This window comes from Gadus macrocephalus, chromosome 16, assembly GCF_031168955.1.
Source record: "Gadus macrocephalus chromosome 16, ASM3116895v1".
In the NCBI taxonomy this organism is placed as follows: domain Eukaryota; kingdom Metazoa; phylum Chordata; class Actinopteri; order Gadiformes; family Gadidae; genus Gadus; species Gadus macrocephalus.
Window position 1 is genome coordinate 4,460,267 of NC_082397.1, and position 24,579 is coordinate 4,484,845.

General features: G+C 45.1%; 2 protein-coding genes across 5 annotated transcripts; both read right to left on the reverse strand.

Annotated features, from left to right (window-relative positions):
- Positions 1–446: 446 nt before the first annotated feature.
- Positions 447–3,227, reverse strand: lpar6a (lysophosphatidic acid receptor 6a). Its single transcript, XM_060074940.1, has one exon. It carries the CDS (start codon positions 2,149–2,151, stop codon positions 1,024–1,026), a length of 1,128 nt encoding a protein of 375 aa, XP_059930923.1. The 5' UTR covers positions 2,152–3,227; the 3' UTR covers positions 447–1,023.
- A 5,540-nt stretch (positions 3,228–8,767) lies between these two features.
- Positions 8,768–24,463, reverse strand: rcbtb2 (regulator of chromosome condensation (RCC1) and BTB (POZ) domain containing protein 2). Of its 4 annotated transcripts, none has more exons than XM_060075359.1 (12): positions 24,333–24,463; positions 19,605–19,739; positions 18,309–18,459; positions 17,815–17,981; positions 16,931–17,089; positions 16,335–16,442; positions 15,964–16,106; positions 14,656–14,846; positions 14,129–14,255; positions 11,543–11,682; positions 10,851–10,981; positions 8,768–10,421 (listed from the first exon to the last, which is right to left on the reverse strand). In XM_060075359.1, exons 1-12 carry the CDS (start codon positions 24,381–24,383, stop codon positions 10,281–10,283), a joined length of 1,644 nt encoding a protein of 547 aa, XP_059931342.1. In that variant the 5' UTR covers positions 24,384–24,463; the 3' UTR covers positions 8,768–10,280. The 4 variants fall into 4 exon arrangements, 3 of the variants coding, with proteins under 3 accessions (XP_059931342.1, XP_059931344.1, XP_059931343.1); XM_060075361.1 differs by lacking the exon at positions 24,333–24,463 and adding an exon at positions 21,537–22,009 and having other exon boundaries at positions 19,605–19,731; XM_060075360.1 differs by lacking the exon at positions 24,333–24,463 and adding an exon at positions 21,537–22,001.
- Positions 24,464–24,579: the final 116 nt, after the last annotated feature.

Sequence of the window (24,579 nt, forward strand, 5' to 3'; positions counted from 1 at the left end):
TCACTTCCAGTTCTCTGTATTCACCCTCTACCACAACATTCACTTCATGCCCATCCCTCTCCTCTCTGACTCATGTTTTGACTTCCTTTTGAAGAGTTGAAGGAGAATAAGAAGATCGTTGAGCAGGGACAGGGTACTTTGAATAACTAGAAATAACGAAGTTCTGGCCTCAAACCCCAATCTCTCCTATCTACAAGTAGGCATCCGCGAGCAAGATGCCCAAACCCCTAGCTGCCCCTTAATGACATGTATCTATCATAATTCACTGTAAATCAATGAAAAGCAGTGCTAAATTACGCAAGAGTAGGAGATAGGTCTCCTTCCTCATAAAGGGGTGTTGATTGTTGTTCGGTAGCATGAGACTTAAGTCCATCCCGATGACATGGCAAGTCAATACCTAACCCAATGTAATTTCCATAACTAGCGGATGATTTACATAGACCTGGTTTGTGTTTAGACAGAACATGAATTTAATTCATTCCAGTGGCATGAGTGCAGTATTTTCCATTTTTATGTCAGTGCATTAATCCGCCAAAAACATATGACATCCAATAAACAACAAAATGCCCCATAATGGGTTCCACATACAAGCCTCGGCATATGAACCCAGACTAATGTCAGACCGTAACATGACATTAATTAATGTTAACTTAAGAAATACTATTTCAGTTAGCCTCATCACTTACAAATGTACACATTTATACACGTTGCACTCATACAGGACACTGCATGAGTGAAATAACACTCTCATTCGCCATATTATTCCATCTTTCTATATTATTCAACAAGCTGGGATTCATGTTATCAAGTGGTCGTTTACACTCAGATCCACTGTGGAAGTCAAGGAGTCCCTTGTCAAAACATGGATCCATGCGCTGCAGAACCGATCAAAAGTCAGTGCTTTCGTCCTGAGAGGAAGAGTTAAAGTCCTAATACTTCTTTGGAAGGAGGGGCTACGACGGGGCTCCGACATTAAGCAGAGCCCAGGTTGACCTTTTGCAATGGCGTCAAAACAGCGATATTTCAAACGGAAGACTCGTTGTGGAACACCTTGGCCTTCAGGCTGCGCAGGCTGCACTGGAGGGCCGAGCTGGACTCGGACTGCAGGGCCTCTGAGAACTTGATGTCGTAGGAGCGGCCGACCTGGGACTTCCTCTTGATGGAGTTCTGGATGGTCTCCGAGGTGAAGTAGTAGACGATGGGGTCGAAGCAGCAGTTGGACACGGCCAGGCACAGGGCGATGGGGTATATCGTCCGTACCACTGACTCCGCCGGGCAGCCCGGCAGCGTCTTGGTGCGGACGAGTGCATAGAACACCAGGTTGACGTTGTACGGGATGAAGCAGAAGCAGAAGATGGACAGGTGCACGACGATCATCAGCAGGATCTTCGTCTTGTTCAGCTTGCTGCCCTGGCTGAGCGCTTGCGGCTGGCGCAGGGTCCGCAGCACCATGACGGAGCACACCACGTTGAGCAGCAGCGGGATGAAGAAGCCCACCGTCTCGATGAAGATCACCATCTTGGACAGGTGTGACTTCCACTGTTTGGACGAGAAGTTCTCGAAACAGGCTATGTGGTTGTCCTGCCTGGACGTGGACTCCAACTTGAAGCCTGTGGGGAGGCTCCCGGCCAGCACCAGCACCCACACCGCCACACACACGATCTTGGCGTTGCGCTTGGTCCTCAGCCATCGCGAGCGCAGCGGGTACACGATGGCCAGGAAGCGGTCCACGCTGATGCAGGTGAGGAAGAAGATGCTGCCGTACATGTTGGTGTAGAACAGAGAGACGGAGAGCTTGCAGAGCACGCTCTTAAAGGGCCAGTTCTTGTTGATGAAGTAGTACACCCTCAGCGGGAGGGTGAGGACGAAGAGCAGGTCGGACACCACCAGGTTTATCATGTAGGTGGTGGTCTCGTTCCTCAGCTTCAGGGAGCACGTGAAGATGTACATGGCGACCACGTTGGTGAGCAGGCCCACCACGAACACTATGCTGAACACGACGCTGTACAGCGGGTACTTGAACTGATCGTTCTTCACGCAGTCGGCGGTGCCGTTGTCCGGCAACAGGCTGCTGTTGCTCACAGCCCACGGAGGGGTGCCCTCGCCCCAACGCTGGGTGACGTTCCCCGCAGGCAGAGTGGTGTTGAACATGTTTGGTGGCACGGCGGTGGAGAAGGAGGAGAAAGGTCGGGAGGTAGGGGGGAGTCAGAGAATGGGCATCCGTTACGCAAGAGCAACACAATAACGACAGCTGTCCCCACACTGTGGGTCTCTCATGAATAGCCCCCCCGGACGCGTCAATCTCTCCTTTCAAACCTCGGTACTCGTAAGTAAGTCAGTGTTCCTCGAGCGCTACGGGTTCTCCTGCGCTCTGAGCATGTGGTCCGCGGGGGAACAAGGCTCACTCTCGGTGGGCCGGCACGCTGAGGTTTCCCCGAGCCATAACAGGGTGGGCTGATGACAGAGGGGGACGAGGGGGGACGGGGGGGGGGGGGAATGGGGGAAGCTTATGCTCTAAAGAGCCTTCCCTTAGGACTCGGCCCCAGGCTGGGGATTCCTCCCCTCCCCCTTGTCCCTTCCACACCACCCACCCAGCACCCCAGCAGCCGCGGGGCAGAAGCCGCTCTTACTCGGTTCACTAAGGCACAAGCAAATCACCTCCCTTTGTGTGCGCGCTTGTTTGTCGTCGCTCCAATCCAGTTCACCCGTGGGCTATATCCAAAACAGCAGCCCCAGGTCCAGACTGTGAATCCAATCCACAAATGTCTTTCATTGCAAAGAAAGAAAACCAAAAAAGAAAACACTTTCCTTTGTCCAAACCTTGATCCACAGCTTAATCCGTCATGGGTTTTTATTCTCCTTAGTATGGTTGTTGAGAAAGCAGCAGCATCCACCTTGCAGCATGTAGAACTGAGGTCCCAGCATCCACTGGGCTTCTCCAGCGTCTTCAACACAACTTCTGCTGTGCGTGTCACAATATAACTGTTACTTTTGTCTGTCTCTCCCTCTCTTTCAGGGTCTGCTGCTTCCTGCCCCCCCTCCCTTCTCTCTCTCTCTCCCTCTATCTCCCTGACTCACACCCGTTGGGTACGCACTTCTCCCTGTCTGCCCGTGACAGCCAGAGGGCTTTCTGCTAGAGTGAGCTCTTGAATAACCTCTTACTGCTGGAGCTCTGCGCACCGGCAAGACGCACCGTTTTGTTTCAGAGTTTGAGAGGAGGAGGAGATTGAAGAGGAGTAGGAGGAGAGAGTATAATAACTCCTCCCTCCCTTTCTTTCCTGGTTCCTCCTGGTCCTTTGTGGGTAGGTGTTAAAGGGATAGTTACCCAAATGCTAGGACATTATCTGGTGTGGGTTTTACCAATGAACTTCGTCTTTAAATGCAGTAGATTGACATAGACGTGATACTATGTCTATTTCTACAGCACCATAAGTTTGCAATCAACTGCAATACTAAGTATTTCAATCATATCTAAATATGTGGTAAGATATCTTTTCAACAAAAAAAATGCTAAAAAAAATAAAATACAAAATAACTTTCATGTGAAATAAAATTATATTCAAATCAACTACCTACAAAATGCCACTGGTCAATGGATCAAAGCATTCTTTGATTTTGGTTAAACGAAAAGGACTTTTACCAAACGGAATTAAAGGTTACAGCACAACAATGATGCTGAAAGTGCCACCTCAACATAGAATAGTCTGATATAGTCTGATATAAACATAATAGAAAACATTTTCAGATCTATAATTTGATTAGATTCTATCCTTGATAGGTCAAAGGGTGCAGACATCCTTAGAATGCATTTTGAAACCGGGCCCTTAAATGAGGTCAAACATGACGTTGAATGATGTCACTAACAACATTGTGCACTGATGCAGAATACAGCTCTGAGACTCTGATTGTGTTTGAAAACAATGGTTAACATTAATAATCACAGAGAATGCCAAGAGATTGCTGTCGTCCGGAAGTTGTTGTCGCAAGTTGTGGTTCCAAGCGCACAGAGCAGGCAAACTCAGAAGCCCAGCTGTCACAATCATCAACAACGGTCGGTTTATTATTAAAGAGTCCTTTTGATGCCCACAGCATCACATGATTTATAACGCATTTCCTGGTGAGAGAAAAGCCTCAGAAGGACTCAGAAAGAGAAAGTGTCCTCTGTCTGATCCAACTGTTTCTGTGGCTGTCTTTGTCAGCTCTCTCTCTCTCTCTCTCTCTCTCTCTCTCTCTCTCTCTCTCTCTCTCTCTCTCTCTCTCTCTCTCTCTCTCTCTAATGGGTTCTGTTGCTCTGTGTGTTAAGACATTGGGCTCTTTGTGATGAATGAAGCAGGAATTTAATAAATAAATAGACCCGTGGAACCGAGAGGGCCGTCTGTATCTTTATCAGCAGTTTGGCAGCGGAGAACTGTAATCTGTTTAAGTTTCCATCCAGTTCAGATATCACATATCTTTTTTTAATTGAGGGCCCCTGCATTTATGGATCTGTACACACGCACACACACAGACACAATTAATTAACATAGAGAAATATACACAAACACACACACGTAAACATAGATACATACACATAAGTATACAGTATTCTTGTTTTTGTATATTTGTAGACGTATTCCCGTGTTTTAGTTGAACTCTCAGTCCCAGAACGTTATTGGGTCTGGGACTGAATGTTTTGGGGTTCAGTCCCAGAACTCAAAACATACCTCTGCTATCTCAAACATAACTTCAAACGTAACTTTTTTCTTTTGAAAGAAACCCCTCCACACATCCATGTCGACTTCCCCGGTTGGTGCATCAAGGAGACAGCGGGGAGGGCCACCCTCCATGGCCTTGCCTTTGTCGGCCCGGCGCAACAAAAAGAAACAAACACGAAAGCGCTCGAGGGGGAAAAAATGCAGAAAGCACGGAGCTATTGTCTCTCAGCGTTTCCATCCAGCACATAAACATAAGCGCTTCACATGCAAGTATGTATTCGCTAAACAAAAACATGCCACTGGAATCTCAGGACTGTTAAAGCGCTACAATGCCAGGAAGGAGTTAGCTTCCCTCGAGGCCAACAAGCTGCATGACATAACGACTTGCCGGTCATTAGGATCAGCGTGTAAACTACTGCTGGTAGACGCAAAGAGATCCTGATCTCAAGTGTTAATGACACACAATTACACCAGCCTCAATGTTTCTGCTTATTGGCCTTGTTTGTACATAGGTGTGGGCGGACTTTGGTGTGTAAATATTAATTGTAACTATAGTATACAATTATATACAAATTCTATAAACTGGTTTATAGGTTCCCTCGTAGAATCATGTACAGCCTTTGTCATATTAAATATATGCTTGGTAAATTGCTGCCTGTATCTTCCAATAATCATGCTCCAAAATTAAATCACAAAATGAAATAGGCTACTTCTGCTGTCAAGAAGAGTCCAAAAATATGTTGCTTATGCATTGGTATTTATTTTAAATGAATCATATGGTTTTAAATAATCTGTTAGATTATACGTCAATACTGTATGAAATATGTTATTACTATTGCAAAAGTCTGGTTTTGTGTGTATAAATATGAAATATAGTATAGGTATGAAAGGTATTTTTGTGTATACTTCTATTCATAAAAAAACTATTACATGAATACAATGAGATTAATCAGAACTGGACCATAATAAGGTAGGACTACTCTCATAGTTTCTTAGTTTATGATCAACAGCAGTTTGTTTTGTTAAACGATGAAGCCGTTGCTATTGCGTAACAGCATGGTTTTCAGTGTTCTTAGGGAATATAAATTATACTATATAGAGAAATTGACGAGCAGCTTGGGGAAAACAGAATTAATTACAGAGGGAAAAAACAACAACAAATACTGGACGGTTCCAGGAACTATTTAGCCGACCAAAGAGGCTATAGCCACCAGCAAAAAAGAGCCAGTCAGTCTGCTCTCCTTGACAACTGTAACCACGCAAAGAAAACTTGAAGGAAAAATGCCCAGAATAACAGAAAAGGAGACAGAAAGAAAGGGAAGGAAGAGGGAAAGAAAGAGTCCATTGGAGGGCCACTTCAGCGGTGGAAGTGTTCCAGCACCACGAGGTAAATCTGGCGGCCTATTGGTCGAAAGCTGGTGGAACACCACCAGACATGGCAGTGAAGCAAAGAACCCCCAGGATCCCTGCAGCTCACACCAGCAGAACCAGCTCAGGACAGACTGTCTTCGGAGGCTTGGCTCCACTGTTTTGATAGCTGCTGTTTAATTTTGTAATTATGTTGTAAGATAATACTTTAACAGCATATTGACAGTTTGAAAATGAAGGATGAGGGGGGGGGGGGGGGGGGGGGGTTAGGGCAGAGTAGTACGGTTTATGTTACTACTCTGTACGACCAGCCGAAAGGCAGTAGGTTTGACTACCTACAGCCTGTCTGTATATCTTTGAAAGCTCTGTATCGTGGATTAACTGGAAACCAAGCCGGGAAAAAGAATCGTGCAGGTGTTGAACACACCAGAACATACAGCAGCTTTTCAAAGCAGAAGTATAACTTGACATTCAATGAATCAACGTCATCCCAGTATAAAAACTGAATGAGGGTACATTATGTGCCTTCGTTCTGTATTCACTCTGCAGGTATTTATGCAGTGCATGTTGATCTTATTTTATGGTTGATATGGATTGTTTAGATAGGCCTCTGCAGGGTAAAGGGGAGGTGGGGGTAGGTGGTGTGGTTTGGTTTGGGGGGGGGGGGTTCAGATGGACTGATAGCAGGGGGTCTGTCACAAGACCCCCAGAGGTCATGACCCTTACACTACCCACAATGTAGCCTACATGTCCCCTGTGTGTGTGTGTGTGTGTGTGTGTGTGTGTGTGTGTGGGGGGGGGGGGGGGGGGGGGGTTTTGGGGAGGGGGTATGATGATCCCCTGGCTATGCTCTTGTCTCCCACTTTTAAATAAAGATATGATCCATTTGAAGCCAACGTAAACACTGGCCCCACCGTTGGTCAGTTTTGGAATGCTAAAAATGTCGTTTCAGATGAAGGTGTGCTGAAGATGGACCGATACATTCTGGAAGAGAACATGATGCTTAAGCTGACAGTCAGCGGTGTGTCCAGAGTTGTAGCGGGGCCGAGGAGTGGCACGTAACAAGACGCTCTTCGCTAACATTGAAGATCGGTGCATAGAATCATTTACAAAATGAAAAAAATGAACTAGGCAAATGACAAATATTGCATACAATGAAAAAAATGGTTAACATTGAGAAGTTAAAGGGGAAGTGAACTGTTTCCGCTTGAATAAAAATACTTTACTGTAAGATAAAATATTTAGATATTTTGGCGAGTTCTAAGAAGGGGGGGGGGCAGGGGGGGAGTGTTACGACCTACAGCAACTTTGTCATACTTTTTCTTTGTACTGTTATTCTTTATGAGCGATATCGTATATAAAATGCATATAAAGTGTCCCAAGAAGCTTAACCCTTTTCCGGACGTGCCCATCCACCGTTGGCAAGGGGGAGCTCCCTGCACACCTTTGTCGTGACGTCAAAGTGCGTGTGCATGCATAAAATTGTATTGCCTACCCGATTTTTTGGAGTTGGAAAAATATTAATTAGGGGGGGGGGGGGGGGGGGCATGTGCCAACCCAGGCCCTACCATTGACACGCCCCTGCTTACAGTTAGCCTGACAGTATGTCATCGTGGGCTAGCAAAGTACAGGCCGTCTGTACATGTGGTTGCACAGCGAGTCTGTTGTTAGTTGGCACTAGTTTGCCTGGCAGTTGGCCTCATCGTGACCTCACAGGTCTCAACAAACAGTCACACTTCAGCGACAAGTTCCCTTTTACTGGCTCTCTTTAGTGGAGGCTAGACAGCTGGCGCTGGTGCCAGCATGATTTGTGCTGTGTGATAGGATTCTGCTCCGGTTTCTGCTTAGAATTACTGACTGACATTTTGTGGAAGTGAACTTTTGTGGAAGTGAAGGGAACTAGTTACATCTCTCTAACTTTGTAAAAAAAATCAGTTTTCTTATAATGAAACTGAGGTTTCCTGTTCATTTAGATCCATCATCGTTTCTCAGAGAACCAAACCATACCTTTCAGCGTGAGCTGTTTTTATGTTTATTGGGTTGAGGAAACACAATGTAATTGCGTTAAACTGCTGGATAATGACCTCTTCAGAATAACTAAGTGTGGTATTTCCGTGTTGTTTAGTTTGAGAGCACAGGATAATTCCCATGGGAAGGGAACAGGAGATCTCTGGCTTGTCTCAGACCCCAACAGCACAACAAACTGTCTACGGCTGCCTGAGAGGGTCATTTATGGCCAGGGAAAATTGATAGTGACCATTAGGGGAAAGTTCATAACATCATCAAGCCTTACAGTAAAAATTCAACAGTGTTATTTTACTTACAAAGCCTTGCATTTTCTTTACCTTAACTTTGAATAAATAATTTTCCAACAGACCTAAACAATGGTTAACACACATTCCAAACTTTCCCACTAATTACCTGAACAGGAAATGAGTTACCTGAACAGGTACTTTATCGGTTTTAACGGTTTAGACAGACGAGGCCGCCAGTAATAAATCCTGTTGATCTGGTTGAGGTGTGGGGGTTTTGGGGATGGGTTTGATCAAACAGTGGTGCAGGTTAGCCCGGCCCTACGCCTTATTATGGACAGATGAGGCATGTGTGTGTGATACATATTGCCAAGAAGCAGACATTGGCATGTCCTGTCATTGAAGAACTCATCATTAAATATACTGATAAAGAAAACTCAACCATCTAGGACATACAGGGAATGATTTCAGCTTTATCAAAAAGAGACAAAACAAACAAAAACACAACATTGGCTGCTTAAAATATATCATTATCTTACATTCTACTTTGTACTACGACTAAAGGGAGGAATTGGGTTTGAACACACTGATTTCTTTGACACATGGGACAACAAACTGGAAATTCTGTTGGCAGGAACACGGGAGGGGAAGACATTTGCATAATCATAATAATTTGAATAGCAGAAGTTCTAATAAGGAAGTTTTGAGGTGCAGAAGGGTTCACCAAACCAGAATGTTAGCGGGAATTATTCCCCTAACATTAACTGTATGCAAAAATCTTAACGCCTAAAAAAAACAATACACAAATTTGCAAATATATTAAATTACAAAAGAAAAAAGTTTGGAATATGGTGAAACACCTTGAATGATAAACAGTAAGAGAAGATTCTATAGAAAAACAAAAGTTGGTCGTCAGGGATTGATATCTAGCAATAGGCAAACTGGATGTCTTTAAGAGAGCTCTCCATATCCCGGTGAACCTCTGCAGAATAACCCGCTGACCGTGTAGAAAACAATTCATGAAACTTAATTTGAACTGGAAAGATAGCGATTTCAATTACAAGTTCAGTTGGTTTATGCTGAAAATATTGTTGTAACCACCTACCTATATGTTCCCATTAAAAAGAGGACAATGCTAATTTGGTAATTAGCCAACTAAGGTAGCATTATCGAGTTAGCATCATCGAGTTAGCACTATCGTGTTGGCGTCACCATGTTAGCAATCACTGCGTTCGAACTACCCCATTGGCGTCACAGAGTTAGACAGTGTCACTGCGTTAGCATCACAGAGTAAGCACTACTGAGATAGCATCACTGCATTAGCATCAACGAGTTAGTAGCGATCCATGCTTAGTCAGTGGATAAGTACCTGACCACCCATGGTAACATACAAAAAGGTACATTCAGTGACACTTCTACCATTATTATTTCAGAAACTTTACTTATTATGATTCATCACATAGATTATAAAATATATCCTGTTTCCAATTGGTCTGTTCCAGCAACGACAGCAAACAGCCCTGTATTGACATAAATGTAAACTACTCTCACATGATTAAACTCCTTTTACACATTCAAATCAGACCCTAAGCTCATCAGCCAGTGAGGAAGACAATTTACTCAGCGTAAGAGGAGCCTATTCGGAGGTGCCTCCCCTGTTTGCTTTCTGCACTCCGTGTGCGAGGAGCGGAACCCAACACCTCCGCCCTAGCCTAACGCGCCGTGTTTGGGTTAGCTTCGGGCCACTTGATCTTCAAACCCACCGAAAGAAGCACCCCCCCCGACTCTCCCTTTCCGTGTTTCCTGCCTTCACCTCCCCAGCTGCATGTCTTTGAAGCAGCGATTGACTCAATGTTGACTTAGGTCAAAAGGTCAACTCTTGAGCTCCGCCCAGGGGGGGGTCCGTGCCGCCGTGGTGCTGCTCAGAAGAGTCTTGGTCCAAACGGCGGTCTCTGCACGGAGCCGGTCAGTTTTTGAAGGCCCCGTAGCGGCTTGCCTTGCTGATGAAGTTCTTGAGGAGTTCGTGGTCCATGTCGGTGAAGGCCTGCGTCTGCGTCACCGCCGTCAGGTGGTTCACGCAGAACTTGAAGCAGAACTCCTCCAAGTCCTACAAAACCAAGAGCGCCAACCGGTAAGTGCCAAGAGCGCCACGGTTATCATGGTCACAAGATGACGTTCTCCCACTGTGCTCCCGCGACCACGCCCGAGATGGGCGGGAACCATTCTCCCTACACAGCCCCATCGTCCGTGGGTCAGCTGCAGAAAGACCGTCTCATCTCACCGCCTTTACGGACTTCAAAAAACCTTTCTGAAGGTTTTTGGAACGGAATCTGATTGTCGTCTTTGCACTTGAATCCTCCATTTTCATCGCTAGCTGTCCGGCTCTGTTCTGTGTCAGATTTTGCCCCTCATCATGCGCTGCCTGGATAGTTAAAGTGCTACTAGCGAGGGGCAAGAGTAGGGGAGGGTCGCCGCGGCGGTGACATCATGGCTACGCTGACCTCTGACCCCCGTGTGTAAGAGGCTGTGAGCTTACCCGGGCCTCGTACTTGACGGCGGCCGACAGCAGCTTGACGGCGTTGTCCTCGGCGATGCCCCTCTTGATGGTTTCCTGACACAGCCGCTTCAGACGCGCCTCGCGGTAGTACGTGGCGAGGTCCAGCAATCCTGAAGGACACATCACGCATTAGAGACGCTGGCTCACTCCCAGCATTCAAAGCCCAATTATCTATATCAATATATGTTGTTGAACATATTTGGTATACAGATAATTTTTTGTAATTGAATGTAAAGTGTCCGTGTGTCTGCACACAGGTTCACACTTAAGAGTTTGTGCTGCCATCTTCAGGACGCGACGTGTAACAACCACAGTACCCTTTGCATAATGACAGACAGGAATCATCGGTCTGGAACTGACCCTCTAGGTGAGACGTTTATCAGTACACCCGGATCATGGGACCTTGATCAAAGCTGTTCCGTCGAGGCTTACATCACAGAGTAAAAATTCACCCAGCTATCAGTTCTTTGCTTTTAAAATAAGAACTCCTGAAATAAATATATGTAATATGGGTGATTATTATATATAAGACAGTCTTATTTAGGGTATACTTTTCATGGTAAAAATGATTAAAAAAAAAAAAGGATGCAGAACAGTCTCAAAAGTATAATACCTGTTTAAAAGGTAATGTTTAGGGTTTAGTGTCTGGTGTGTGGCGTGCGTGCGCTTACCGATGGCGTCTTCGGGAGGCAGGTTGATGGCGTCTGTGTACAGGTATTCCAGGAAGGCGCGGTAAACCAGGTAGGAGAACTGGTGAATCTCAATGGCCGCCTCATCAGAGTCGTTCAGCAGAGCACGGAAATGCTCGCACCTGGCAGAGGGGCGAGACGGCAGAGTTTGGGCCTACGACGGGAGGGCTGTCCCTGATGGATACAGCGATGGAGACTTTGTGTATCTGACAGGACTTGTTCTTGGGGGCTGAGCGACACCACCTCTGAGATAACTTACAATACATTAGACTCTTGCTTGTACTTCATCCTCCATTAATTACATGAATGTGATTTTGAAGTAGTGGTGAATAGTGGATAGGAGAAGAGGAGCAGAGTACAGTGAAACATTTATAGAATCCTATTTTGATTGAGCTACACAAAAATACCATTATCCCATTTAAACTGTCATCGATGTAGATAATTATAACAGACTATTTCGTGGAACAAGATGCAATGTGTTTTTGTTTTGCAGGGGAAGAGAGGATTTATCTACTTCAATTTCATTGTACGGCTTCTTCTCCATTGTCTCAAGCAGGCCCATAAATAAGTACAGAGCCCAGAGGTCAACACCAGGAAGCCCACTGAGATGTAAGACAATAGAGGACACATGGGCCACGTCTGTGAACCTTCAGAACACAATCGGACCCGCCACAGGAAACCCAGTCTAAAACAAGCAACAATTCAATAGGTATGCACACATCACATGGTGGGCGACTTTTTTTTTTTTATTATTATTTTTTTACTTTAAGCGCAGTATTCTCTCTACTGTGTGTGCAACTGTTTGTTTATCTATTCTTTTTTTCTTTGACTCTGTATATCCTGTATGTATTGACTGTTGTGCTTATCTTGTTAAACTTGTGTAAATGTTTATATGTTTACAGGCCTCTGGTGAAATAGTAGATCTGGTTTCAATGGAGATTTTCTGTTTGAATAAGGAAACATATTCAATAGAAATGTGATAAAATTAAATGAAAAATAATCAGACGAAAACTGTTGAGATATAAATATTTGTGCTAAACATTTTGCGTTTCAGGTTTCAACCAGTGGACAAATGGAAGACCTATTCCATAAAACACGTTTACTTTATAAAGACGAACGATAAACGTGCCACATGGACTAACCTGGCCTGACCTCACACCTATCTCTCTGTGGTAATGTCAGTGTGCAAATGTGTGAAAATTCGTCTTAGTATGTCTTTCTGTGTATGGGGGGGGTGTGTTAATGTTTGAACATTTCTGCGAGCAAGCCTGTGAGTTTGTATGTTTAGGTGTCTGTGCGTGGTTAGAGTGTGTGTGTCTGTGTGTGTGTTTGTGTGTTTATGTAATCATGTCATGTGGGTGTGAATGTGTGTGTATGTGTGGCTGTATCTTAATTTGTGTGTGCAAGCGCGTATGTGTGCGAGCGTGTAAGCGCGCGCGCGTGCGTGTGTAAGCGTGTTTGCGTGTGTGTAAGCGTGTTTGCGTGTGTGTGTGTGTGTGTGTAAGCGTGTTTGTGTGAGCGTGTGCAGCCAGCCTGGCTCCTTCCTCCTGCCGGCGAGGGGTGTCCGGATACAAGGGGTCTGAGCGTGTTCATAAAATGATGTCGAGGAGGAAGCTATATCTGGGTCTGTGCTGTGCAGGGACAGGAAACAGACGGCCGACTCACAGACAGATGTCCCTCAACAATACACACCAGCACCAGGAACCCGTGCCATGTTCCAGTTGGTCCACTTCTGCCCTATATACTAGTGCACTATCACAGCTTTCAACAAGGTACCCTAAGATTATTATTCTTTTTACCTTTTTAAGACTATTATAAAAGTTATTCAGGACTTATTTCAGGTCTATACGGATAAATAAGGATATAAAAAGGAAAAAAACTGTCCTAAAATAACTTCCAAAGTATATATATTTTTTCGCATTAGAACAGAAAAAGGTCTTTGCAAAGCCACAAGTTATTTGCAGAGACAGCATTATTAGTCAAAGAATAGTTTGAACGTCATGGATATCAGCTAATGTGACTTTGATTGCGACTACAGCTCCTGTCCTGGCTGACGTCAACTTTCGTCCAACATAAGCACGAACAAGCCCTCTAAATTGTGTAATAATGCATGACGTCTTGTCCTTTCCACACTTGAAGGCTACAGCGATGTCAGAATCAGGGAACAGTGTTTTAAACTGCATACCCATGTCCTCATTGCTTTTTTTATGTCCGATGTTTACATTCCATGTGTATACCACATGGCGTCTAACACGGACAACTTGTTTATTTCACCGGTAAACATCACACTCATAGATTTCGGGCGCTTTTCTGAATCCCTCTGTACGCGTTCCCTAAACAGTAGACTATATAGTGTCCACTCTATAGTGATTAGGAAAGAAGGGAACAAATTAGCCAAATCAAAACACATTCCCAGACTGGAGGTGAAACTCGTCAGCAGCCTTGTTAACAGAGGCTTCGCCATACGGCCAATAAACCCCATTTAGGCTTCAATCCCCAGACTAAGACCTTTGCGCTGGTGCATTGGGTTCTGAGTTCTGCACCACTCGAGGGTCTCGGCTCTGGTACCTTATTTTGAGCAGAGCCTTGTGAACGTGGATGGACTTCCCGTCCACCATGAACTTGAGGTCTGAGATCTCGGGACTGTCAAACTCTCTCTTCAAGGACTGGGCCACCGTCAGGTAGTCGTCGCCGTCTGTAGTACGGTAACCACAACAAAGAGATCAACAACGACGAGACCCGAAAAACAAAAAAGGGTAATCGTTCTTAGACGTTTTATGAATCAGAATATGCAGACCAAATATACTATAATGGATTCCATAAAATACAGAGACAGAGCGGCAAGAAAGACAGACAGAAAGGAAGGTAGACGGGTGGACAGGCAGAGAGAGAAAGAGAGACAGACAGACACAGAAGGAAAGACGACTGGAAAGACAGACTTCAGACTGAAGATGCATGCGCAGAATGTGGCCTGTTCAATCAAGGACACGACGGGTGCTGCATGAGGTCATAGGTCACCCACCGAAGGTCGTCATTTCTACGAGATAACATTAGGGGTTAGGGTCGGGCAGGGCGGTGGCGCGGCCCGCTCTTACCTACTGTGAGCAGGTGCCAGGTGACGGCGGGCGTGGCGAAGCAGGCGAACACGTCGTCCGTGGAGCTGAAGTGGGTGAGGTGGGGGCTGGCCACGGCCTGGCTGCGGCACTGCCCCCACATCAGCACCTGGCCGCTCTGCGTCCGCGCCGCCGACGTGTGGCTGGTGTGGCACGCCGCCACCTCCACCATCCTGCAGGGAGGGCACACAGACCGGCGCCCGCTGAGTGACGCGCGCACAGCAAGACGCAAGGCCCGGAGAGTCGGACCACCGAGAGAAGCGGCAGGAACGTCGGCTTAAAACCTCCAGAAGAAATCTCCCAAACAAGCTGTTGTTTTGTTCTTTAGGTCTTCATTCGGTATCGATTCGATATTGATCCAATTGCTTCAATATCGATTCAATAATACGTGCAGATGACAAAAATACCTAAATATTATTTAGAATTAAGCATTTCATAATGTATTAACCATTTCATTGTGCTTTAACTAGCAAAAAAGGGAATACACCGTTGTATAGTATTGTTCCTGAGCTAAACTTGCAGCATAAAAGTAATAATCATAATGTAAATGACTATTACTTTACTTTATATTAAAAATGTAAAAAGGGCATGTACATTTAGGCATACTCGCTTCTAGATTACAATGACTGAGTATGCTTCTTTTTTGATGGAAATAATCAATAAAAAAAAAAATCTGAATCGAAATTGAATCGAGAACAAATAAATTGCAGTGCGTTGATGAATCGATATTTTTACCCAGCCCTACGAGCCACAATGGTTCAATCCACCCACCATTTGTTGATGACAGGTGTTCATTTTGGAGTCATTTGCATGTGTACTTCCATGTGGACAACGAGAGCTTAGCTCCACAGACTCTTTTCTTTAGCTCTCAAAAACTTTTGCAACAGCAGAGAGGGTTGAGGGTTGTACTGACGGGACAAACCAGTTCCCCATTGGAGGCAAATGTAATTGGCTGTCATCCTTACTTAGTAACACCTTTTTCTTCCCCCGGGATAAAACTGATCCTGATTGTTACAAGTTCTGATAAATCGTGGATTTCAGTCCATGTGTTGGAAAAACACAATGCGTACCTAATTCAAAGGACCCCCTCCATTTTCTATGCACGAGGTACTGGACTCTGTTGTGCATTCTCCTCTTGGGGGACGGAGAAGGTACACCCGGCATTTCACAGCCCTCTGTGAACCAATGAGGAACGTCCATCGGGTACCTGCCAGTTTGACCCCTCGTGACCCCAAATTAGACCCTGGGGGGGGGGGGGGGGGGGGGGGGGGGGGGGGTGGTACTACCAACCTCTCTTTCTCCGTGTTGATGAGAGTGGGCAGAGCCTGGTTGCTCTTGTTGCCCGTGCCCAGCTGGCCGTAGGAGTTGGCCCCCCACGAGTACACCATCCCCTCATCCGTCAGCGCCAGCGTGTGGGCGTAGCCGCACGCCACCTGTACACCGCGTCATCACACAAAATCAAAATCAGGGAACGCCTGAGCCCTGACCAAAGGCTAGGACCACCCTGGGATGGGTTATTGATAAAGCACTGTATGGAGTTATGCAACAATCTGGATCAAAACCAGGTTTTCATGCGTTGCCTCACGTCACAGGGCACACATCGGCCCCACCGCACGGGGGAGTAAAGTCATCTGTGGATACTAGGAGACTTCTGGAGCTACCTGGATGATGCTGGCCCCCTGGAGGGCAGCGATGCGACAGGGAGTCTGCTGGTTTCCGTTGTTTCCCAGCCCTAGCTGGCCGTTGCAGTTGTATCCCCAGCCGTAGATCTGCAGTCACCAGGGGTCAAAGGTTAAAGGTTGAATAACTGCCTCGTAACAGAAAGATGGATATTTTGTTCATCCCTGTGGGGGAATTTTGGACTTAACAGTAATGTAGTTAAAAATAAATGAATATAGAACAAACGGGAACAAAGTTCACTACATTAATGTTTTACTACAACGTGATGGTGATGGCGTTTGTCTTCTACAGTTAATCTGACCCTTAAAAGGGAGACCATTAACACTAAACTCAACCAGTGTTTTGATGCCACCCAACAGCAGTGCAAGTAGTTCACATTGGTCCAAATAAAGCAAGTGACTTCACTTGGCCAATCAGAAAACACGAGCCGAGGAGGACTTTTGCCTATCGTGCTGCTGTCCAGCCCCACACTAGTGCGTAATTTCAACAACAACAACCCGCGCTACTCATTTATGAAGAGACCCTGTGTTCTTATGTCCTCCAAATTTCCCAATCCAAAACAGGAGGTAAACGTCACCTCTCCGTTGTCCAGCACCGCCATGGAGCACAGCTGTCCGCAGCCGATGTTCACCACCACCTTGTTCTGCAGACAGCTGCTCACCCGCCGCGGCGTCGGCTGGTTGGCCGTGGACCCCGAGCCCACCTGGCCCGAGTTGTTGTAGCCCCACGCGAACACCTGGTTTAAACAGGAGAGAGGGACACAAACACCTGGTTTAAACAGGAGAGAGGGACACAAACACCTGGTTTAAACAGGAGAGAGGGACGCAAACACCTGGTTTAAACAGGAGAGAGGGACACAAACACCTGGTTTAAACAGGAGAGAGGGACGCAAACACCTGGTTTAAACAGGAGAGAGGGACGCAAACACCTGGTTTAAACAGGAGAGAGGGACACAAACACCTGGTTTAAACAGGAGAGAGGGACACAAACACCTGGTTTAAAACAGGAGAGAGGGACACAAACACCTGGTTTAAACAGGAGAGAGGGACGCAAACACCTGGTTTAAACAGGAGCGGGGGACACATACACCTGGGTGACACATGATACACAAGTTCGGAGCAGAAAGGTTTCCATCTCCGGCATCCCCAGCTGCATGAAAAAGTCTCCTTGAGCAAGGCCTGTACGCCCTACCTGCTCCCTAACACACACCAACACACTACTACATGCTACTATACATTGACCCGTCCGCTCTGCATAAATATTCATTGTAGGTAGCATTGGTATTCTGATAAAAAAGCAAGAACCGGTCCTCAGCATCTTTGAGTTATGTTTCCTTTTTTTTTTTATCTTAATCCACAATAGGTTCGATCCATCATTATATGTCATTGATTTGTTGTGACGTCGAGCCTTTTGGGACTCTTTTGAACGGAGCAATGGATAAGGGGCGAAAGAGTGACATGCCTCTCCATCGGTGGTGAGGGCGATGGTGTGGTGGGAGCCGCAGGCCACCTCCATCACCTTCTTGTTGAGGAGGTTGGTGGAGACCAGGGCCGGTATCAGCCCGTGGTTGGTGGTCCCGTTGCCCAGCTGGCTGTAGCCATTGTGACCCCAGGCAAACACCTCCCCATCTGTATGGGGGGAGAGGAGCTTGATACACCAGGTTGGCAAGGTGGTTGTGGTTAACGTAGTGTAGTGTCACACTATGTATCACACAGATTAGGATAGTGTGGTGGGTCTTTCTAACGTTGAAGTACGGATCAAACTCTGGTCGGAACAGGGGATTCCTAAAAGTGTACCATCAAAAATGTATACATCCGAAAAACATTGATATATTTTTTTAAAGGCAATAAATAACATACAATCAGTGGACGGGTCCGAAAAAAACACTATGCTAGACCCCTGCTCACTAACTCCTCAAGTCAGGAGGACCCTAACCGGGCCGACCGGCCGCATACCCGAGGTGGCGAGCACCACATGGGGTCCTGTGCCGTAGCTGAGCGACACAATCTTCTTCCCACAGAGGATATCAATCCTGCGGGGCTCGATGGTGCTCTGCACGTCCCCCAGCCCCAAGCAGCCGCTGCAGTTGGTTCCCAGAGCAAACACCTGGGGGTAACATGACAACCAAGCCAGGACCCATGTTAACATCACCGGGGGAGTTATGGCCGGTTCAGGGAGTAGCTGTAGGGGGGGACGGAGGTGAGGAGGTGGGGGAGAGGGCGCCATTGACGTGGGTCACATGGGAATAACATGCTACTCCCTAGAGGCCTCCGCCCAAAACACCTTTTTTTCTTTTTTGGATTAAGCCTAGAGTTGAAACAGGTGGTTCACTTATGATTTAAAACCCAACAGTAGCTTGACCCGAGGGACAGTAGGACAATGGAGACTGGAACTGATGCGCTTCTTATTCAGACAGACTATGCCGTGATTTGAAATACAGTGAGCAAATTGATATCCTTCCCTTTACAAACCCCAGAGCTACAAAACAATCAGACAGGGAAGTAAGTAAGTAATTTGCATACATATTTCCCAGTGTTAATCAGTACGCTGGTAAGGACATTATGTAGGCTCTACAAAACAGGTGCACGCACACAAACAAACACGCATAAGTGTATGCGTATGACTATTAATTTAACTTAAATTTATAATGTGCAGTCAATATATACATTTGGTCTTCGATAGAACATCTGAGAGTTAAGTATCAGTTATATTAAATGTTGTTATTCTTAAGGACTTAGTTATAAGCCTGTTTACACAACACTACGGCGAGGTTAACGTTGGCCAGACGAAAACAGCCACACACTCCAGGTTGCTACAGGGCCTGCCCAGGTATTAGCCTACATGGCTAAATATATCCCTTATATCTTCTTAGCTGTGCGCCTGGGGGAGTGACAGACACTGCACCACTAAACAGGAGCACTGTGTTATGTCTTATGCATTCAAATGACTCTGTAGTCCTTTGGCAGAGGCCTTGATCCAAAGTGACTTACAGGGAATTTTAAGGAGCAGGTAGGGGTTAGGGAATCTCCCTCAGGGATTCCTTAGCAAGGATCACTTCAAACGTTGGGGTTCAAACCCATAACCTTTAGGCCGGGAGTCACCCTTACCACTATAATAACCTGCCCTAATCATGAATTATGATGAATTATTAAACTTCTACTTTCCTTCCCGTCTCCCCCCCCCCCCCCCCCAACCACCATGTGATGTCATCTTGTAGAGACAAAGTGGATAATGATGTCAGTGGTGGTTACCTCATCGTTAACGGTGACGTAGAGAGCTTCATTTGCGGCACTCCCGTAGACACATGCCTGCCGGATTAGCCGGAGCTCCTCGGGAGGAAGGAGGGCAAACACGGGCCACTTCCCCACGTCCAGCATGCTACACGGCTAACTAACACACACACACACACACACACACACACACACACAGGTCAAAGGTTGAGCAAAAACAACATTATGACAGCATGCATTCACGAGCATAGCACTGACTCATTTCTAGTGACTCCTTCCCAGCATCTGTGCAGTGAAATGTAGCGGGATTTAATACATCTGCAGGCATGATGCTATATTAATGTAGACTGGGTAGCCTCGCCCATTCTACTGGCGATTTGAGTTCGCCCTGCAGAAGGAGCTGGCTTTTCCCCTTGGCGCGCTATTGGCTGGTTTAACACAAGGACGACAGGGACGCGACGGCAAGCAGCTAACTGCGTACAGAGTCATTTGAACTAGGCCCATTGATCACGCCTCTCGTGCTGAAGAAAATGACAGCAGCTTCCCCAGACCAACGTGCAATCTACGATTGAGCTTGGTCTGGCAATAGCCAGGCTAATATTATTGATTTATTCAGTGGCGGTTCTACGTCCAGTTACGCCCCGGGCAAGACTTCCTCCAAGGGGTTTGTATCATGACCCTACAGACTTCAGTGGGGGTTTAATTCCGTCTGTGATTTGGCGCCACCCACAAATATGGCGCCCCGCCTGGTTCGCCCGTGCCTAAAACCGCCACTGGATTTATTACTCCACTTGCTCACTTGAGTTTCAATTCATCATTTTGACCAACAATGAAATAGCCCATCTGATCTGTATGAGCATGTATTGTATATGTAGGATTTGTGCAGTGTGCTGTATGTAAAATACTGCAAAATAGCTCGTAAAAGTATCGTTGCGTGCATTAGCCCCATAAAGGCCACTGATCTAGAACTCCTCATCAATGATCCCCACCACTACCTCCCAAGGCAGAGGAGTGGAGTTGCTGCTTGTACGGACTGTCGAGAGGGAATCGAGAGGGACACTCATCAGCCTGCCATGGAATGCGATCCATGGCACTGCAGTGAAACCCACTGGTCATGCATTTATTCTCGCTTTCTCATTCTTAAGACCATGACAGGTTCTTTGACCCGCTTATAACAGAACAAGAAGGAAGCTCTATCCTTCATACATTACTTTTTTTATTTGAAACACCAACTAATTCAGATTAAACAGTCTCATTATTTATAAATTGCCATCTCTGCATGAAAGATTTAGTCTAGATACATCAGCACGAACATTCAAGGCACTAATAGGGGGAGGACCAGCTATTAGCAGCTATTATCAACTAGCCAACATAACATCAATTAAGTAGGCTGAACTGTTCGTCATGCAGCAAATAAAAATAATGGAAAAAAGGCAATGGCTTGCTGACATCCAAGACACAGTGAACATGATGTGTATCAGCCCTAAATTGTACTTGCATTACTCATTCATTATGCGTGTTATGGTAAAAATACAGAAAACGTTTAACTAGGACCCTAGACTTCATTCGTATCCAGATTCCCTTCCACCACACCCTAATGGTCTGGTAGGAAAGAACCGCCCCAAATCCGGTTTGGATAATTCAGTACGACACGTTTAAAAATAAACAATATTGTATAATGTTATAACTATAATGCACATAATATGATGTCGATAGATAGCAGAGAGGAAATTAAACTTGGTTCTTACTAATCCAACCCCTCTCAATCTAACTGCACGTACTTAAGGTATATTAATCATTCAACACTACATATTTGCCAAAAGCTGCCAAATAAACAAAATATCCTTTAGTAATGGCCCAGATAACTCAATCAATCAATTAACGAGCGCAAAACAGACTGCAACATGAAAATCTATCACTACCTTGTTGTGGTAACTAACTCGTTATCCTTACCTTGTTGTTGCTGATCTTCAATTATGTCGAGGGTGATTTAACATTGACCTTATCGTTCTTGATCTTGTCATGGTCCGGTTGAACAACGTTTGTGGTTAAACCATCTCAGCCGTGTTGATTGTGAGCTTCATTTGTGTTGTCAAGCTAACTCGAGTGACTGATGCATACTAGAGCTAGCCCCCCAGAGCTAGCTCAAGCTAATGCTGCGTTCAGGTAATCAGGGAAATTTCCCCGCTCTAGAAATTCCAATTCAGGTCTTAAACGTCATTTGTTGGGAATACAACATGTATCTCAGAGGGAGAGACCACCAGTTACCCGTATATTTTTGCCTGCTCTTCACTATTCACTACTATTCACTATTCACCACCGAGCAGAAAATATACATTAAAAATAAGTTATTAACCAGTCAGAGGTGGGTTATTATAGTATGACTGGAAAGCAGCATAGCCATCGAGTCCTTGCATACGCATCGTCCGGGCGAAAATTGCGTCTGGGCTATGCTCGGCTGTGATGGTACCCAGATTATTTTAAAGACGGTGAAGTATTAATTTGATTGTATATCCATTTTTTAATTATTGTGTTGTATTTTTTTTATTTTACTCTTATATAATGGTTTGTGTTTTGGCAATTTAATAAGCTTTTTCTAATACAGCAATTGAGTTTAATTTATTTAAATTGAGACAAACAGACAGACAGAAAGCGGACGGACGGCGGGACCGACAGACTCCATTCGGCGCCGTGGCCTGCGTCAAAAAGTTGAGAAATGTTAAACCTTTCAGGCAGCAGCGGATCCGTCAGCCAATCAGATCGCGGAACCTTTTGCAACTACACTCCACGTGTCTGCTGGATCGATTTTGCAATAACAAGCAGGAAGAGCAGGGAAATTCAGGCGGTCACATATTTTTCAAGAAATGTGGAATGATAGGATTGTTTTTAGACACCTGTTGTTTGTGTCATCTTTTGTATTTTTATCCACAAATTGGCTTTGTAGCGGGAAGTGATTTGATTGGCTGCAGTATGCGTCTACAAAAACTAGTCCCCTATACGTCAGACACGCCCCTGGTCATCCGTCGACGGACGCATGTAGTGTGAAGACAGACAGACGGACGGACGGACGGACGGACGGACGGACAGACTGACTGACTGATAAATAGATAAATAGATAGATATACATATTGGAAATTGTTAGTAATATAACAAATATTCCAGGAATGAGTGTGACGGTTACATCTGTGCGCAGGTCCGAGTGTACAGAATGAGAACTATGTAGTAATTACTTGTGGCCACTTGGGGGAGCCAAAATAATATAGCCACTGTACGCTCACCTGACGGACGCCACTATTTGTTCATCGTACTCGTTGATTAGAATAAAACAACGTAGTTCAATGCCAAACGCAAATGAAAGGGTCTCTTTTTTGTTTTACATATTTAACTAATTCAGTTATTCTGATTCTGTGGCCACTATTATGGAAGTAAATCTGTGCCATCGGATTTTAAATTGAAATGCCATTGAATTCTAAGAACTGAATATTTAAAAAATTCAACTTAAATATTTCCAACGTCCCCAAATTCAATATGCCAAATTCAGCTGCAAAATTCAATACATGAAAATTCAGTGATAACATCCAGGGACCCAAGGAAGAGCAATCGATCCTAGATGCTAGATCGCGGTCAAGCAAGGAGAGCGGGAATAAGAGCGCCACTAGCTGGTTCTTTCTTTCTTGGTAGGCTACAAACGTTAATTCTAAACAGCATTTTACACCATAGCCTATAATAAGAAATGCTCAAAGGTAAATCAACGTCATTAAACACTGACTGTAGCTTTTTGTGGGGAGAGAAGCAACAGTGGTGGACCTTGCTAAATGCCCTAACCATTAAATCGGTCTGCAAAATGCTAATCTATCAAATCAAATCAAATGTATTTAAGAACATTTAATAACAAGGTGAGTGTGTGTGTGGGGGGGTCTTATGTCTTATTTATGTTTTGTTATAATGCACACTGCTTTTTGTTCTTTTTACTGCAGTATGAAATAAACGATGAACTAATGAACTGTATGTGAAGTGTGTGTGTGTGTGTGTGTGTGTGTGTGTGTGTGTGTGTGTGTGTGTGTGTGTGTGTGTGTGTGTGTGTGTGTGTGTGTGTGTGATTGCAGTGACTTGGGTGGATTTAAATTAGGCCTACATGCAGCGTAAGGGTTGTAGTGGGTCAAGGAGAGAATTCAATGGTTTTTTATTTTCAAAATCCGATGGCACAGATATAGCCTACTTCCATACATTTGAATCATGGTAAAATGGAGGTACAATAGATGGATGGCCATACACTGTATAGATTGTACATTCTGAAACATAATTCATATCTACATGTTGAAAGTAAAGCGTACATATACTTTTTCTATTTTTTATTTGCCTAAATTATATGCACATTTCTGTTTTATATATTTATTTATATATTTTCCCATGTATTTTATTTTCGATGTCTAATAAATCTATACATTCAGCAGAGAAACTAAAGAATAGGGATATAATGTGTATCTGTTCCTTGATCCCCTCGAAATGACTCATCTCCTCTCGTCTGAAATAATAAAGTAAAATCAGGGAACATCCATAACTAAATACATCCTATGAACTATTCCCTGTTGGCTCCTTGGCCTCCCTACCGATGGCCCATAGGTATGTCCCGTGGATGTATGTCCCTTGCATGGGATGTATGTCCCTACCATGGGATGCGTGCCACTATCATGTGCTGTCCATAGTCCATAATACATCCATGATGTATTACTATGCCCGATCACCTACATGCGCACTGAAGACGGAAATCCTGTCACTCGTAGTCTTGGAAGTAATCATGATCTGTTGTGACGCGCATGCGCATGTGCAAGTCTTGTAAGCGATGGCGACATTCCAGCCTTTTCTGCTCGGAGCTGGCTTGGATGGAAAGTTACTCGATAAAACTGGCACAACAGTCACCGTTGAGACACCATCCCCACTCGGTCACTAGAGGCATTACTTTCGCTGGCTTTAGTCGAGGTTGTTATATCTTTTT

Coding starts and splice junctions, on each gene's coding strand:
- lpar6a (XM_060074940.1), bottom strand. CDS start 2,151: ATGTTCAACACCACTCTGCCTGCGGGGAACGTCACCCAGCGTTGGGGC.
- rcbtb2 (XM_060075359.1), bottom strand. CDS start 24,383: ATGATTACTTCCAAGACTACGAGTGACAGGATTTCCGTCTTCAGTGCG. Junction 17,090..17,814: donor CCCTCACCACCGATGGAGAG/GCATGTCACTCT, acceptor TGTTTAAACCAG/GTGTTCGCGTGGGGCTACAA. Junction 14,847..15,963: donor ATCAACACGGAGAAAGAGAG/GTTGGTAGTACC, acceptor CCCTCCCTGCAG/GATGGTGGAGGTGGCGGCGT.